At 41.5% G+C, this 15,827-nt stretch overlaps 1 protein-coding gene across 6 annotated transcripts in view; it reads left to right on the forward strand.

Annotated features, from left to right (window-relative positions):
• PLEKHA7 (pleckstrin homology domain containing A7) overlaps positions 1 to 15,827 on the forward strand; it is a 203,416-nt gene that overhangs the window by 123,000 nt on the left and 64,589 nt on the right. For all 6 annotated transcript variants that reach the window (XM_051966044.1, XM_051966041.1, XM_051966043.1 and 3 more), the window contains exons 4-7: positions 117 to 218; positions 791 to 863; positions 4,630 to 4,730; positions 12,199 to 12,374. In XM_051966044.1, the coding sequence (XP_051822004.1) occupies positions 117 to 218; positions 791 to 863; positions 4,630 to 4,730; positions 12,199 to 12,374 (452 nt within the window). The remainder of the gene's footprint in view (positions 1 to 116; positions 219 to 790; positions 864 to 4,629; positions 4,731 to 12,198; positions 12,375 to 15,827) is intronic.

A 15,827-nucleotide genomic window follows, 5' to 3' on the forward strand; every position in this document is an offset into this window, starting at 1 on the left:
GGGGTGCGAAGGGTACCACAGTTCCTGGAACTGGGAGTTTTTTATTAAATCAAAACTAAATCCTCCTAATACTCTAGTTAAAATCATGAAGTTGTTGGGGTTTTTTTCTTCCCTAGGTTATCAAGACTAGCAAAATTCACAGCTTTGGAAAAAGGGACCAGGCTATCAGAAGAAATCCCAATGTCCCAGTGGTGGTGAGAGGATGGCTGCACAAACAGGTGAGGCTTCAGACAAAGCGAAGGCTTATCACAGAAGGGGAATCGTCCCCCAGAAAAAGTTAAAAAAAAAAAAACCAAAAAACCAACAATAACCACCAAAAACTCGGAAAGCGTTTCTGTCTTGAGATGACCACATAATAGATATATTCAAAAAGTGCTTCCCATACCTTTCTTCAGAAAGGCACATCAATCACAAAGGGGTCCATGAAGCAATAGATCAGCACAATCTCTCACCTCTGCAGGAAAAGCTTTCTGGCTTGGGTAGGAGCTCATCTCTGCATAATCCAGCATTTATTTAACGCATGAAGGGAATTGTGTACTTAGGCAATTTAGTCAATCCATTTGAACCTCAGTTTCTGTATCTGTATCTGATATATTAATCACACTCTTTCCTTGCCAGGATTGTGGAAAGAAAGATGCTTTGTAAATCCTGTAGTCCCATAGAAATATATTTTTTATTACAAAGGCTACAGTAAGGCTTTGTTCCTTGCCCCATTCAATTGTGCAACAGTGGCAGGGTGGGGAGGGCTGTGCCGAGGGGTCCCTCTGACTTGATGTTCTGTACCTTGTAGGACAGTTCTGGGATGCGGTTATGGAAGAGAAGATGGTTTGTGCTGGCAGATTTCTGTTTGTTCTACTACAAAGGTGAGCAGACATTCTCACTGGCAGAGAAGGAAGTGGATGTGAAGCCCCCTTTTTTTTGGAAAAAGCCCTTTCACAGTCTTCATCAAGATACCCCGTGCTGCTGACTCACCTGGATGTCTCCAAGCCTGATAAAATTAAATCACTCTGGGGGCTCCTAGTTGGTGGTTCTGATCTTGTTTCCATGCTTAGCTGATGGCAGGTCTCTGAAACTACATCCTTCAGAAAGGTTTGCTCTTCATCCCTGACTCTTGTAGTCCTGGGAATAAAGTTCAGCAAAAATTATTATGAGGTATCTATTGTGTGCAAGGGATGGCCCAGGTCCCACTTTCAACTTTATAATCCAGCCTGGCTAGGAGAGACTCATGAATGACTCTGATAGGAGAGAGAAGGAAGATGAAAAGGACTGTGAGATGTGAGACAGGAGAGACCAGGGAAGGCTGCATGAAGTCGTCTTCTTCTTTTTCTTCTTCTTCCCCTTCTTCTTCTTCTTCCTCTTCTTTTTCTTCTTCTTCTTCTTCTTCTTCTCTTCTCCTTCTTCTTCCTCCCTCCTCCTCCTCCTCCTCCTCCTTCTCCTCCTTCTCCTCCTTTATCCTCCTCCCCCCTCTCCTCCTCCTCCTCTTTCCTTTTCCTCCTCCTTCCTCCTCCTCCTCTTCCTCCTCCTCCTCTTCCTTCTTCCGTCTTCTTCTTCTTCCTTCTTCTTCCTTCTTCTTCTTCTTCTTCTCCTTCTTCTTCTTCTTCTTCTTCTTCTTCTTCTCCTTCTTCTTCTTTTTCTCCTCCTCCTCCTTCTTCTTCTTCTTCTTCTTCTTCTTCTTCTTCTTCTTCTTCTTCTTCTTCTTCTTCTTCTTCTCTTCTTCTTCTTCTTCTTCTTCTTCTTCTTCTTCTTCTTCTTCTTCTTCTTCTTCTTCTTCTTCTTCTTCTTCTTCTTCTTCTTCCTTCTTCTTCTTCTTCTTCTTCTTCTTCTTCTTCTTCTTCTCTTCTTCTTCTTCTTCTTCTTCTTCTTCTTCTATCTTCTTCTTTCTTCTACCTTCTTCTCTTCTCTTCTTCTTCTTCCTTCCTTCTTCTTCTTCCTCTTCTTCCTTCTCCTCCTCCTCCTCCTCCTCCTCTTCCTCTACTTCCTTCTTCCTTCTTCCTCCTTCCTTCTTCTGGCTTTTGAAAGAAGGGAAGGGTTTTTAACAAACTAAAGGGGGAGCCCATTCTAGGCACAGGGAATAGGATGAGTAAAGACATAGGTACATGGGAGAATGCAAGATGAAAATGGCAGATGGAGAAATCAGCTTGGCTAGAGCTTAGAGGGAGCAAAGGGAGGAAGGAAGGCAATCGCTCCTGTGGGAAGTTATTTAGGTCCTATTTGAGTTGATTCATTTACAAACTAATGTACATCCCATAATTCTCTCAAATCTCATGCTATTGAGAATACAGACCTGCCGTGGAAATTTTACAGTAAAATTTAAGAGATAAACTGTATATGGATACATACACGGGCAGGGCGTAGAATGCAGTACCTTCAATGTACATGAGTGTGGAGGCAGAAAACTAGGTTAGTATCTGCCCTTGTGGAGTTTATAATCTAGGAGAAATCTGTTTTCTCTCTTCTGTGAATTCCTAGATGACCTCTTGGGGACCCTTCTACCTACAAACTCAGGCTCCTTTGATCTTCTTCATCTTATAAAACTTAATTAACCAACTTATGTTGTTCAGCTACTATCCTGTTTATTCATGAGACTCCCCTGATTTCCACCCCCCAGTCAGTGTCAGCCTTTCCCCCTCCAACCTCATTTAAGGCTTAATTCTGTACCCCTCCAGTTACCTCATGTGTTGTAGTCCTGTCTGATAGAGAGGGTAAGGTTCTATTTGTACGATGTGATATCTCCCCCAGTGCCTGATGCAAGATTCTGCCCAGCCCTGTCACCTATTAAATGTTATTATTCATAGAGGCAGGATTGGTAAATGAGAAAGAATATTGCCTCATTTAATCCTGGCCCTCATAAGGACTAACTGTGTAATCATAAAGTCTCTTTTATAGCTCTGAGCCTCAGTTTACCTATTTGTAAAATAGAGAAAATGATAGCTGTTGCAGCTACCTCACAAAGTTATTGTGAAAGTTAAATGAAAGGATGAATGTGAAATACGGTGAAGACCTATCAAATTTTTTCTTGTTTTTTTTTAAACTAGATTTATGATTTCAATGGGGAAGTTAGGTGGTTTGGTGGATAGAGAGTTGGATCTGGAATCATTTGTTAGCTATGTGATCCTGGACAAGTCACTTTACTCTGTCTACTTCAGCTTCTTCATCTTTAAAATGAGCTGAAAAGGGATATGATAAACTATTCCAGTATCTTTGCCAAGAAAACTCCAAAAGGGGTCACAAAAAGTCGAGCATGACTGAAAATGACTTGAAAAATTATTTGATTGGTGTAGGGAAGTGAGGGAGTCCCCTCCACCAATGTATTGGCTCTCAGATACAGAACTGGTCTGGATTGTAGAGAGCTATAGTATATCCCCCTAATTTTATAGATGAGGAAAGTGAAGCAATTCCCTGGGAATTGAAGTGACTTCCCACACGGAGTGGAGATGCTGGCTGGCCAGAGCAAGTGTGAAAGCAGCAACTTTGTGGACTAGATCCCTAAGGGGAATTTGTAGTCAGTGAAGTTATAGGATTTAGAACTAAAAAGGACCTTGAAATTGCCTAGTTCAAGCATCTCATTTTTATAGAGGCAGAAATCCAAACCCAGAGAAGCTCAGTTATTTGCCCAAGCTCACTCAGGTAGCAAACATCAGAAGCAGAATCTCTCTGATTCCACATGCTTCCCATTCTTCCGTATTGCCTCCCCTTTACTAATCCACTCTTCTGCAAATTCAAATCAACCAACATGCATTTATTAAGCACCAACTGGGTACCAGAAATTGTCTGAAGTCCTAAGGATACAAAACCCAGAAATGACAGTGTCTGTTCTTAAACAACTCACAATGGGATGTAGGGGAGGGAAGACAACATGCAAGAGAGGCTGGGAAAGATTTCATGTAGAAAGTGAGATTTCAGAGTCCTCCACCATCCATTTTGTAAGATTTCAAGTTCCAAATTTTTGGAGTTCTCCAAATTTAAATGAATTATCCAGGGTCTCCCAGCCAGTAGATGTCAGAAGCAGGACCCCAAGTTTTCCTGCTCTTGAAGTCAGTTCCCTATATGATGGCATGCTGCCTCTTGTTAGCTGTTATTATTATTGTTTAATCGGTTCATTTTGTAATCCTGGCTCTACCCTCTGGCAGAGATTGCTTATGTCTTGTCTATTCTTACCTCCACTTGTTGAAACTTGTTCCTCTATTCGAGATCAACTTGGGTGCCTCTGTGGTCTCCAGGATGCCTTCTCTCTGCCCCTTTATTCCCCCTTTCTGCCTCCTGCAGAAAAGCTTCATTTTTCTAGAGGACCCTCTCTGGAGCTCTCCCCATCCCATCCTATCTCCCTTGTATCATATCTTCAAGCACAGTGAGATAAAACAAGGCTTGGTGAACAGAAATACGATAGAGGAGACTCTTACTCTTTTATGATTAGGACTAAATCCCCTTTGAGGTCCCTTTAGAGCTCAGAGGTTCTCAGGTTTCAATCCCAGAGTGCAGAGACCATGATCCTTTTTATCTTTACATTCTAATACCCAGGACAAGACCTTGTATACAATATGTGCTTAATGTATGTTTATTGTCTTGCGTCTCTCCTTTTGGTGAGAGAGCATGGGTCATCCTGATCTTTTTTTATTCTTCTGTTCAAAGACAGTCGAGAAGAAACTGTCCTGGGGAGCATCCCACTGCCCGGCTATGTGATCTCACCTGTTGGGCCCGAAGATCGAATAAACCGCAAGTATTCTTTTAAGGTATAAATGGAGAGCTTTGTCTTCTGGGTTATATTTTTGAAGATTAATGTAAATATTTTTGAAAGTTAATTCAATCAAATAAAACATATCTGGCTTTCCTGAGTCACATGAGAATGTTTGAAGCAAAGTGCCTTTCAGCTGTATTCTTTGTAGTGACATTTCTGGAAAAACTTAGGTTCTTCTACTTCTAAGCCAGGGGAGCTCCACAAAGCTAACCTTGGGTCTACGTGTGGTAGATCTCAGGATCCATTCATTGGTTACAACCACAGACTCTGGGGAACAAGGATTTCATGGCTTCTGATAATGGTAGCCCTAGGGATTCAAAGCAGGGAACTCTGAGACCATTATAATTGCTTCTCCTCCCCCTCCCCCAATCTCTTTTAATAAAACTTTTTATTTTCAAAACATATGCATAGATAATTTTCAACATTTGTCCTTGTAAAACTTTACGTTCCAAATATTTTTTCCTCCACTCCTTCATCTGATAGCAAGTAATCCAATATATGTTAAACATGTGCAGTTCTTCTATACATATTTCCACATTTGTCATACTGCACAAGAAAAATCAGATCAAAAGGAAAAAAATGAGAAAGAAAACAAAATGCAAGCCAAAAACAACAAAAAAAGTGAAAATCCTGTGTTGTGATCCACACTCGGTCCCCAGTCTCTGGGTGCAGATGGCTCTCTCCATCACAAGACCATATAATTGCTTCTCTAAGGAGTTGAACAACCCAGATTATCTCTGTTTTGAACCCACCTTCCAGTGGTGATTAAGAGCATTCTGTGACACAGAAAGGGTGGTCTGGGGCACAGATCCTGTCCTCATTCTTTGTTTTTGTGACACATTATGAATAATAGATGGGTTTGAAAAATATGGACATTAAACAAAATTCATAGCTATTTGAAGACGAAGCTATTTGAAATATTGGTGCTCTCCATCTTTACTCGAGTTCCTTTAGTCATGTCTTCTGTCCACAAGAGACTTTTAAAAATTGACAGCAACTGACACCATAAATAAATTGCCTTCAGGATTAGGATGAATTTGCAATTCGTTCTTATCAGAAAACCAGACTGCTTTTCCTTCCACTTTCTCTCTTCTGTGGGATAGACTTGGAGTTGAACAAGGGGCTACCATTTCTTACCTGGGGGCCTAGAGCTGGGGACCTGGGTCATAGTATGGTCAGTTTACTGCCCTGCCTCAGACTGCAGAGGGATTTTTTTTTGTGGTCTTCCTTTGTACTCTAGGATGAGTGGTCTGACCCCATCTTTTGGAAGGAGGACTTCGCCTTCCCCCCAACCCCACACATCGTTAAAAGCCCAGCCTGTGAATGTATCTTTAAAAAAAATTTTTTTTCTGTGAATGTATCTTTGATCCATGTTCCTTTTGCCTATGTTCTATTTGAAAAGAATGATACTGATAGAATGTAGTTAGGTTTTAGGAACGTTAGCCATCCCCTAGTGCTACCCTTTCCATTTATAAAAGAGGAATCCCAGTCTTGAGATGAGAAGAGACTCAGCCAAATCACTGCGATTTGCAGAAGTGAGCAGCAGAGGGGAGTTTTGAGTCTAGGGCCTCTGTCTCAAAATCTTGTTTTGTCCACTTTCATTGATTGGCACTTTACAACTACCTTCTATTGGATTGCTTAAAACTCGGCTCCATCCCTTTGGTTTCTTGTCAGTTTTCTCCTTGACTCTTGAAATCTTCCTCCTCCCCTTCTCCTTCTCTTTCTTTCTCCTCTTTTTTCTTTCTCTTCTTACCCCCCTCCTTCTCTTATTTTCACTTTTTTCCTCCTTCCTTCTGTCCTCCTTCTCTCTTTCTCCCACTTGCCCCCTCCTCTTTCTCTTTCTCTCCCCTTTCCCACTTCTTTCCTTCTCTTCGCTTTTCCTCGTTTTCTCTCTCCCCTTCTCTTTCTCTTTCTTCTACTCCCCCTTCTCTTCTTTTCCCTTCTTTTTCTCTTCCTCCCTTCGCCATCCCCTTTTCTTTCCCCTTTCTCCCTCCCCTTTTTTCCCTTCTCTCTCCTACTCCTCTTCTCCTTCTCCTTCTCTCTCTTCCCTTCCCCCTCCTTCTCTTTTTATCTTCCCCTGCTGTCCTCCTCCTCTCTCCCTGATTGGTTCTCTCTGTTCCTTTTCCATTTTCTTGGCATCTCCTGTCCCCTAAGCACGAATGACCCTAGAAGTTTAATCTTGGACCCTCTTTTCTCTGTATTCCTTCACCCTTGGTTTCCTCAGTAGCCACCTGTATTTAAATATCATGTCTTAACAAATGACTACAAAATCTCTCTTTAGTTTTCTTCTCTACTCCAGTCCCACATTCCCAACTGCCTCTTGATCCTTTTTACTCCACTGGCCTATTGGGATCCCACACTCTGGTTTATCATCTCTTCCCCCTAAAACTAACCCTTCCCCAAGTTTCTCTCTTTCTCTCAAAGCTACCTTCATTCTCCCAGATACTCAGATATTCATAGACACCTTGGACCTGCTCCCCTTCATCCCACTTATCCTGGTGGCTGCCAAACCTTGTCGATTCTGTCTCCCCACTCTCTCTGACATCCATCTTCCTCTCTAGTCACACAGCTACTGCCCTAGCTCAGACCCTCATTACCTCTTGCCTGGACCATTGTAATAGTTTCCCAATGTCTTCCCTGCCCAGTTTCCTCCCCACTCTCTGCCATCTGCCATCCATATAACTACATAAATACTCTTAAGGCACAGGTCTGATCATTCTCCTTCTCTGCTCAAAAATTTTGTGTAATTTTCTGTTGCCTTTAAGATAAAAATACAGACTCCTCAGCATGGCATTTTAAGCTCTCACAGTCTGGCGCCCACTTACATTTCCAATCTTATTTTATGTGATTTCCTTTCATACTCTCTACGTTCCTTTCTACCTCCTACCTGCATATACTCCCACAAGCCATCTCTCATACTTGAAATGAATCCTTCCTCATTGCCATCTCTTAGCATCTTTATCTTCCTTTAAGGCTCTGCTCTGATATCATTTCTTCTGGGAAGCCTTCCTTGCTTGTCCCAATAATTAATATTCTCTCCTCTTTAGCATTACCTTGTAAGCATATACGGGTACATCCTTCCTCTTCTCCCCCAACAGAGGATCATTGATTTAGAGCTGTTAGGAACCTCAGAGATACCTAATTTCGGCTCTTTGACAGATGAGATCATTAAATTAAGTGATTTGCTATGAGTCACATTGTTATTGTTTGCTTTTAGTTCCTGAAGAGGACCCTGACATCAGGGAGGGGATGCCCTGACAGGCGAGTAAATTGGATTTAAGTGAGGGAAGTCTGGGCAAGGGAACCTGCCTTACTTTCTTCCCCAGAGCCATCTGGGTCCAGTGGAAAGATATAGATCAGGAGGGCTGGAGATAGCTCTGAATGCAGGGAAAGGAAAGACCATGTCCTCAGGGAGCTTACTTTGTGGATAGAGTTCTTTTTCTATCTACAGTGTAAACTCCTTAAGGGTAAGTCATGATCTTCTCTTTGTAGCTTTAAGTGGACATACTACTGGCTCTTAACAAATACTTGTTTTAAATGAATAAATATCAATTTAATTAATGAATTTGACTTCAATCAAATTGGTTTGGGATAGTTATCTTAGTGGAATGTAGACCTGTTATTAGCTTTAAAAAAACAAAACCCTTCGATACCCTCTAAGAACACATATCTGAAAACAAAACATCATTCTAATGATAGAGTTCAACAATTCAATTCAGTTTGACCAACTTTTTTTTATAACACCCAAAACATCCCAAAGTAATCCCCCAAGATTCTATATCTTATATGCTAATGCTTCACCAGAAAATATGAAAATTATGTTCTAGGAAAGCCTCAATTATGATTGTATTGTCCTTTTCCTGTCCTTTTCTACCCTCCCTCAGATTTTCTTAGAAAAATTCAGCTGAGATATGCATTGAACCCTTAGTTTTTAAGGTATAAAAAGTGCTTTGTTCTTTGCAGTCTGATGATATCAAGACTTTCTTAATTAATAATCAGCAAACATTTTATTAAGAACCTCTATACTTAATTTGAACACTGAATTAGAACTTGAATATTGAGCTGAATTTGAACACTGTACTAGGGAAGGAGCTTACAAAATGTAAATACAGAAATGGTCCCTTATCCTCATGAAGCTTACTCTCAATCTGGGCTTTAAAATACAAGCACAGATGTCTATTTTACATACTAAGTGTATTAGAGTTATAAAGCAAAGAATCATGTGATGTCTGAAGTGGACCAAATCATGGAAATATAGAAATCTAACAAGCAGATCAAGGGAGGGATGACTATTCCGATCACAGGAAGGGAGCAAGATAAAAGTAGCCATAAAAATATCCCGTAGTAAACCATTACAGACATGTTATGTTGTTTCTATTGCAAAACATATATTCTGGGGGTGGAGAGGGTGTGACTGGGAACTTGGTGGAATCTAGGAAACCCTGTGTGGGTGTCTGGCTGAAGGATAAGGGGGTGTGCTTCTTGTCCCAAAAGAGCTGATGCAGCTGTTAATGTTCTTTGTATTTATCGTGTAATGGGAAGAAAAGGAGGAAGGATGGAAAAAAGGGAGAGAAGTAGGAAGAAAGAAAGAAAGGAAAAAAGGGAAGAAGGAAGAGGGAAAGGAAAGAGGGAAGAAGGAAGGAAGGAAGAAGGGAAGAAGGAAAGAAGGGAAAGAGGTTCTGGAAGGAGGGGAGAGAAAGAGGGAGAGTCATAGGAAAGGAGGAAGGAAGAAAGGAAAAAAAAGGAGTGAGGAAGGAAGATAGAAAGGAAGGAAAGAAGGGAATGAGGGTGGAAGGAAGGAAGAGAAGGGAGGGAGAAAGGTAGGAAAGAAGGAAAAAAGAAAGAAAAAAGAAGAAGGGAGGAAGGAAAGAGAAGAAAGAAGAAAAGGAGAAAGGGAAGAAAGAAGGAAAGAAAGGGAAGGAGGGATGAAAGAAGGAAAAAGAAAACAAACATTTATTTAACTCCTACTATATACCAGTTATTCTGCTAAGTACTTTACACATATTATTTCATTTGATCCTCATAACAACCCTGGGAAGTTGGATTATTGGAGGATTATTATCCTCATTTTACAGATGGGAAACTGAGGCAGAGGTTAAGTGACTTGGCTTGACCAGGATCCCACCAATTAGTAAATGTCTGAGGTCACATTTGAACTTGGGTCGTTTTCACTCGAAACCTATTGCTCTAGTCAGTGAATACCTACACCATTTAGAGAGGTTGTGAGTTCAAGTTCTTATTTCCATAAAATGATGGTGTTCTTCTAGATCAGGAGTTCTTAACCTGGGGTCACCAAGATCTCCTGGATGAATTTCAGAGATTTTGTGAAATTAGATGGTAAAAAAAATTATAGCCTTGTTTTCACTGACTTTCCACTGAAATTGAGCCTTCTATTATGAATATAGACAGCAAATATTATTCCATGGGCTTCATCAGGCAACTAGAGGAGCCCGTGATATAGAAAACAATGCTCTCCAAGGTCCCCCTTCGCTCTGACACCCCAGGATTGAATGGCTCTGTCCTTTACTTGGTATCCAACATTACTCGAGTCATTTTTAACCTCTCCAAGCTTCATCTGTAAAGTGGCCGTTTTATTTCATGGGGGCATTTAGTCCAGGGAAAGTTTGTGAACCATTGGGAGCTATAGAAAGAAATGTGAATTATTTATTATTATTGCGGGACAGTCAATGAACCTTCTCCCGGAAATCTGCCTTAGTTATGTATCTTATTGCTGGGACTCCTAAACCTCTCCTTGTTACTGTTACAAATGAGACAACGCTGGATACTGTAGCTGCTTTAGAGCCCTGGGAGGGACAAGGCAGCAGAATCTGAGAGGGCTGCATTGTCTGCCCACTGTCCTGGCTCCGGGAACAGCAAGGCAGCCATCCTCTCATTAATACATGAGCTTCCACCGACTGGCATTGCCATCTCGGTTAAGTGTGGCGCGTTGGGTGCTCAGCTGCCTCTGTGGCCAGCCCGCCCTAGACATTCATGCTGAAAGGTGGTCCCGGTTATCGGGGCACCGTGTACTCACAAGGGGTTGCTTTCAGGACTCACTGACCCCTTTGGCCAGGGACTTCAGAGTGCCCTCAGCCCATTGCTTTATTTGCTACTTAAAGTCTCTGTTTCCTTCTTCAGGAAACATCAGCTGCTAATTGAGAACCCAGAGTAACGTGAAGTAGATCGTATTATCTTTGTTCTTGTTTTATTTCTGTATCCATCCCCAGTGCCCGCCTTAGAGCGGGTACTTAAATGACCCATTGCTTGAGTAAACCTGTTGTCCAAAGCCAGAAGCCCATTCCAGGTCCAAAATTGGACCTTGGAATTACTTGGAAGTAGAAAAAATGCTTTACTTTTGGGAGTGGGGAGGGCGGATCTTAAGAAATGCCATAATTCTAACCTTAAACAGCTGGACATTGTTGGTAATGATGCAATGGATAGAATTCCGGAGTTAGGAAAACCTAGGTTTAAATTTACTTTTAGATACTAACTGTGCAACTTTAGACAAATTACTGAACCTTCTCACCTCAGTTTCTTCGACTGTAAATTGTGGATAATAATAGCATTCTGCAGGGTTGTGAGGATCAAATGAGCTAATAATTGTGTAAATGCTTAAAGCAGTGTTTAGCACATAGTAAAATAAATATAAATGTCAGATGTTATTATTTTAGATAATATTTATAAAGTGCTTTGCCAACCATAGCACTTTGTAAATGTTCGCATCCCCTATGATGCCCTCCTCAAGCTGCCTGTATGTTGCAGCATATTTCCAGACGTCATTCCAGTGGTAACTGACTCGGCAATTCCCAAGTGTGTTTGCTATCAAAGGAGAGAATGTAGAAAAAAATCTGGTTTTCATGTAAACTTCATCTGTAGGACCTTCCTTGAGTCATCTTGGAAGAGTAAATAGAAAACAGATATAAAAGTCTGTGAGATTCTTAGAGGAAAACAAACGTCTGTCACTGTGTTTTATGTGCTGTGAGGAGCCTTTGGTATTTCAGGGGTATGGAAATATAGTAGTCATTAGTGCTTATGTCCTCCTGACAGGCAGGGGACAGGCAAGGGTGGTGTGAGATTTTCCAGGGCAGATGAGCATACATAGCATGAATGATGTCCGTCTGTCCTTCCTTCCTTCCTTCCTTCTTCTCTCCCTCCCTCCCTCCCTCCGGCTCTCCCTCTCTCCCTCCCTCCCTCCCTCTCTTCCTTCCTTCCTTCCTCCCTTCCTTCCTTCTCCCTCCTCCCTCCCTCCTTCCCTCTCTCCTTCCTTCCTTCCTTCCTTCCTTCTTCCTTCCTTCCTTCCTCCCTCCCTCCCTCCCTCCCTCCCTCCCTTCCCTTCCCTTCCCTTCCCTTCCCTTCTTTTTTTTCTCTCTCTTTTCCTCCCTGCCTCCTTTCCTTCTTAGAAGGTATACATTTCCCTATGCTTCCTGCTCACTAACATGTCCCTCCGTTCCCTGCTTTTGCAGGCTGTCCACAATGGCATGCGGGCCCACATCTACCACAGCACTGGCATTGACTTCCCACCGGAGCACTCGGGGATAAGAACATACTACTTCAGCGCCGACACGAACGAAGATATGAACGGCTGGATCAGAGCCATGAACCAGGCTGCCCAGCTCCAGTCTCGTGCAACCCTGAAGCGGTCAGTGCTCCAGAGATAGCCCCTCTTGTGTCAGCTGCATGTGTGGGCCCAGTAGGTCTCTGCCTCTAGGGGATGCCCTTAAGGCACCCGAATAGTCCCCCTGCCTGAAACAGGTGCCTGAAATCCCATCATTCATCCATGTTCAGCCTTATTCTTTTCTTTCCCTTCGCTCCTTTTTATAGCTGAAAATACTCCCAGTTGATGGCACAGCAGAGAGTGTGGAATCAGGAAGACCTGACTTCAAATGTGACCTCCAGCACGTGCTACTCTTACTGCTGGGCAAGTCACTTAAACTCTGATTGCCTCAGTTTCCTCAACTCTAAAATGAGGCTAACAACAGCATCTGCATCCCAAGATCAAATGAGATAATATTTGTACAAATGCTTAGTGCAGTGCCTGGCACATAGTCGGTGCTCTATAAAGCTTATTCCCTTCCTTTTCCCATTTCCCTCTGCTCCAGACATCAAGTTCCTAAAACCTTAATGGAACTGCCAAAAAAGGTCTTTGAAGTTTGTACTTCCCAGTTTACAAAGCACTTACTGTCAGTCAGTTAGCATTTATGAAGAACCTACTATGTGCTACAAAGAAAGATATCTTCCTCCTCCCAAAACAATCTGTCCCAGCTCGCCAGGTACTCACAGCTAACATAAGTTATGATTTCCACAAGAACTCTATGAGGTAGGCAGAGCTGGGTTTCTTGTTCTTCTAGCTGTTTTGCCTCAGTTTCCCCATCTATAAAAATGCTGGCTGGCACAATAGATAGAAGGGTAGCTTAGAGTCAGGAAGAGTCACATTTCCATAACTCTGTGACATCCGACAGATTACTTTCAGCTTTAGTTTCCTTCCCACATAGGGATTCTTTTGATAAATGGGTTGGATGGGATTTTATGATTCTATGAAGACAGGTTGGTGGGCCGACCTCCAGACATAGATTGGATTGTAAAACAAGGAGATTCAGAACTGGATAAAAGCCCAGCCCTCAAAAATGGTGAGTATTAGAATGAAGTGATCTGTAAAAGGGTAATGCAATTAATAACTGTTTTTTTTTCCCAGGGATGCTGTGAGGACCAAATGAGATAACATATATAAAACACTTTGCAAACCTTAGAGCACTTTATGTGTATCAGGAGCCAATAAATATTAATTGTTGAATTGAAATCCAGATTTCCTATCTTCAGGGTCAGTGGTTTTCCTATTGTATCCTACAACCTGACAGATCAGTTTTCCCTTTGAGGAGAAGGATCAGAGTAACATGAATGCACCAGCAAAGAAGGTTTAGAGATGAGCAGAAATGATACAAAACAGGGAACTTAGACAACCTTGATAACTTCATCATTTTTCTGAGTGTCATCTCTATCTAGGGTCCACTCCTTCCAGCAAGAGCTACCCTTATCCACTGAACTGTCCTTCCTCAGGGCCATGACTACAGGAAGTTACAAATTATATCACCGTCTGATAGAATGGGGTCCCTCAGTGTAGAAGAAGTGCTAGAATATGGAGATCTGAATAGACCTTGGGGGCCATCTGATTCAATCCATAGCTGGAAAAGAATCCTCTCTATAATATTGCTGACAATATTCAGCCTTTGAGCACATTTCCAGACTGGGAAATCTTGTATCACTTGAGGCAGCCCATCCCTATTTGAACATCTCCAAGTTCCTTATCTCAGTCCTAAATCTGTCTCTCTGTAGATTTTATCCATTAGTTCTAATTCTGCTCTGGGGCCAAGGAGAACAAATTTAATCTCCCTTCCATATGACCTTGTGCTTTAGTTTTCTCTAAAATAAGAAGGTAGAATTAAATCAAATGATCAAATGAGATATTCATGAAGTATTTAAGTACAGTAAGATCAACTAGGTGGCCCGGTGGATAGAGTGCTGAGCCCGAAGTCAGGAAGAATCATCTTCATGAATTCAAATTTGGCCCCAGGTACTAACTAGCTTACAAGTCACTTAATCCTGTTTACCTCAGTTTCCTCATCTGTAAAATGAACTGGAGAAGGAAATGGCAAACTACTCTTTGCCAGGAAAACTCCAAATGGAGTCATAAAGAGTAAGACACAGCTGAAAAATGGCTGGGAAAAAAAAAAAAAAAACACCACAGTGCTTGATACATGGTAAGCACTTAATGTTTGTTCCCTCATTTTCTAAATGACTTTTAAGGTACTGAGACCCCAGCTATCCTTCAAACACTTGAAAACTCCCTCCCTAAATTTAAAGAGATGGGGGGGCATTCTTCCAGCTAATAACCCTTTAAGTTCTTGAATGTAGTGAAAATGGTTCCCATAGTCATCATTTCTCTCCACTTAAACATCCCTGATTTCTATTTTTGATTGGCCCATGGTACGATCTTGAAGATTTTTCTTCATCTAGATAGATGGTGGAATGTCTGCCTTTGAGACTTTGAAGGACTGTCATGGAGAAGAGGAGTTAGACAGATTCCTTTGATTCCAAGAGTACAGAATGAGGAGTGGTAGAAGGAAAGGGAGAATGGGGGATGGAAGGAAACTAGCATTTCTTTTAGCACTCTGTACCAGCAATATGCTACGTGCTTTATAAATATTGTCTACTTTGACCTTCATAACAATCCTGCGAGGTAGGTGCTGTTATTATTTCCATTTTATAGTTGAGGAAACTGAGTCAGACAGAGGTTGAGGGACTGACTCAGGCAGTTCTTGAATCTCAGTCTTTCTCTCTCCATTAATGATGCTTCCTAGTTCTAATATAATGATATTTAGTCGGGACCAATGTGGAATTTTACGAGTGGACTTAAACAATCAGCTCCACAAATATAGAAATGATGCAGGGATGCCTAAATATTATTTAATTTGTAAAAGAACTATGGCATTTTGTAGAATTCAAGTGAGTCATCCACGTGACATAGTAACTGATAAAATTTATGTCATCTGAGGCTGCATTAATAGAAAGAGGAAAATAATAGCCTCAGCATCCTCTGCCTTGGTCAGCCTGGGTGCTATATTTTAGGAAGGATGGTGGCCAGTGCAAGTTATTGCAAAGGACAGTGACTAAGATGTGGGGAAGACTTGGAAAAGAAGAATTGGGGGTAACATGATCCCCATCTTTGAGCATTTGGAGGGTTAAAAGAAAAACTATTATTAGTCAATTTTTTTTTCTTGACACCAGAAGGTGGTGGATAATAAAGTGCTGGAACAAGTCAGGAAAGCCTGAGTTTCCATTCTTGCCTCTAATTCTTACCAGCCCATAATCCTAGGCAAGTCACTTGACTATTTAACCCATCTGTAAAATGGAGCTAATAACATAATAACCCCTACCTCCCATGGTAGTTGTGAGGATCAAGTAGGATGATGTGTGTAAGGCATTTTGCAAATCTTAATACACTAAATGAGAAAGTAAAAAAAAAGAAAGAAGGAAACAAGCATTTATTATATGCATACTATGTGCCAGACACTGAATTAAGCACATTTATATAGCT

The sequence above is a fragment of the Antechinus flavipes genome, chromosome 6 (assembly GCF_016432865.1).
Source record: "Antechinus flavipes isolate AdamAnt ecotype Samford, QLD, Australia chromosome 6, AdamAnt_v2, whole genome shotgun sequence".
Lineage (NCBI taxonomy): Eukaryota > Metazoa > Chordata > Mammalia > Dasyuromorphia > Dasyuridae > Antechinus > Antechinus flavipes.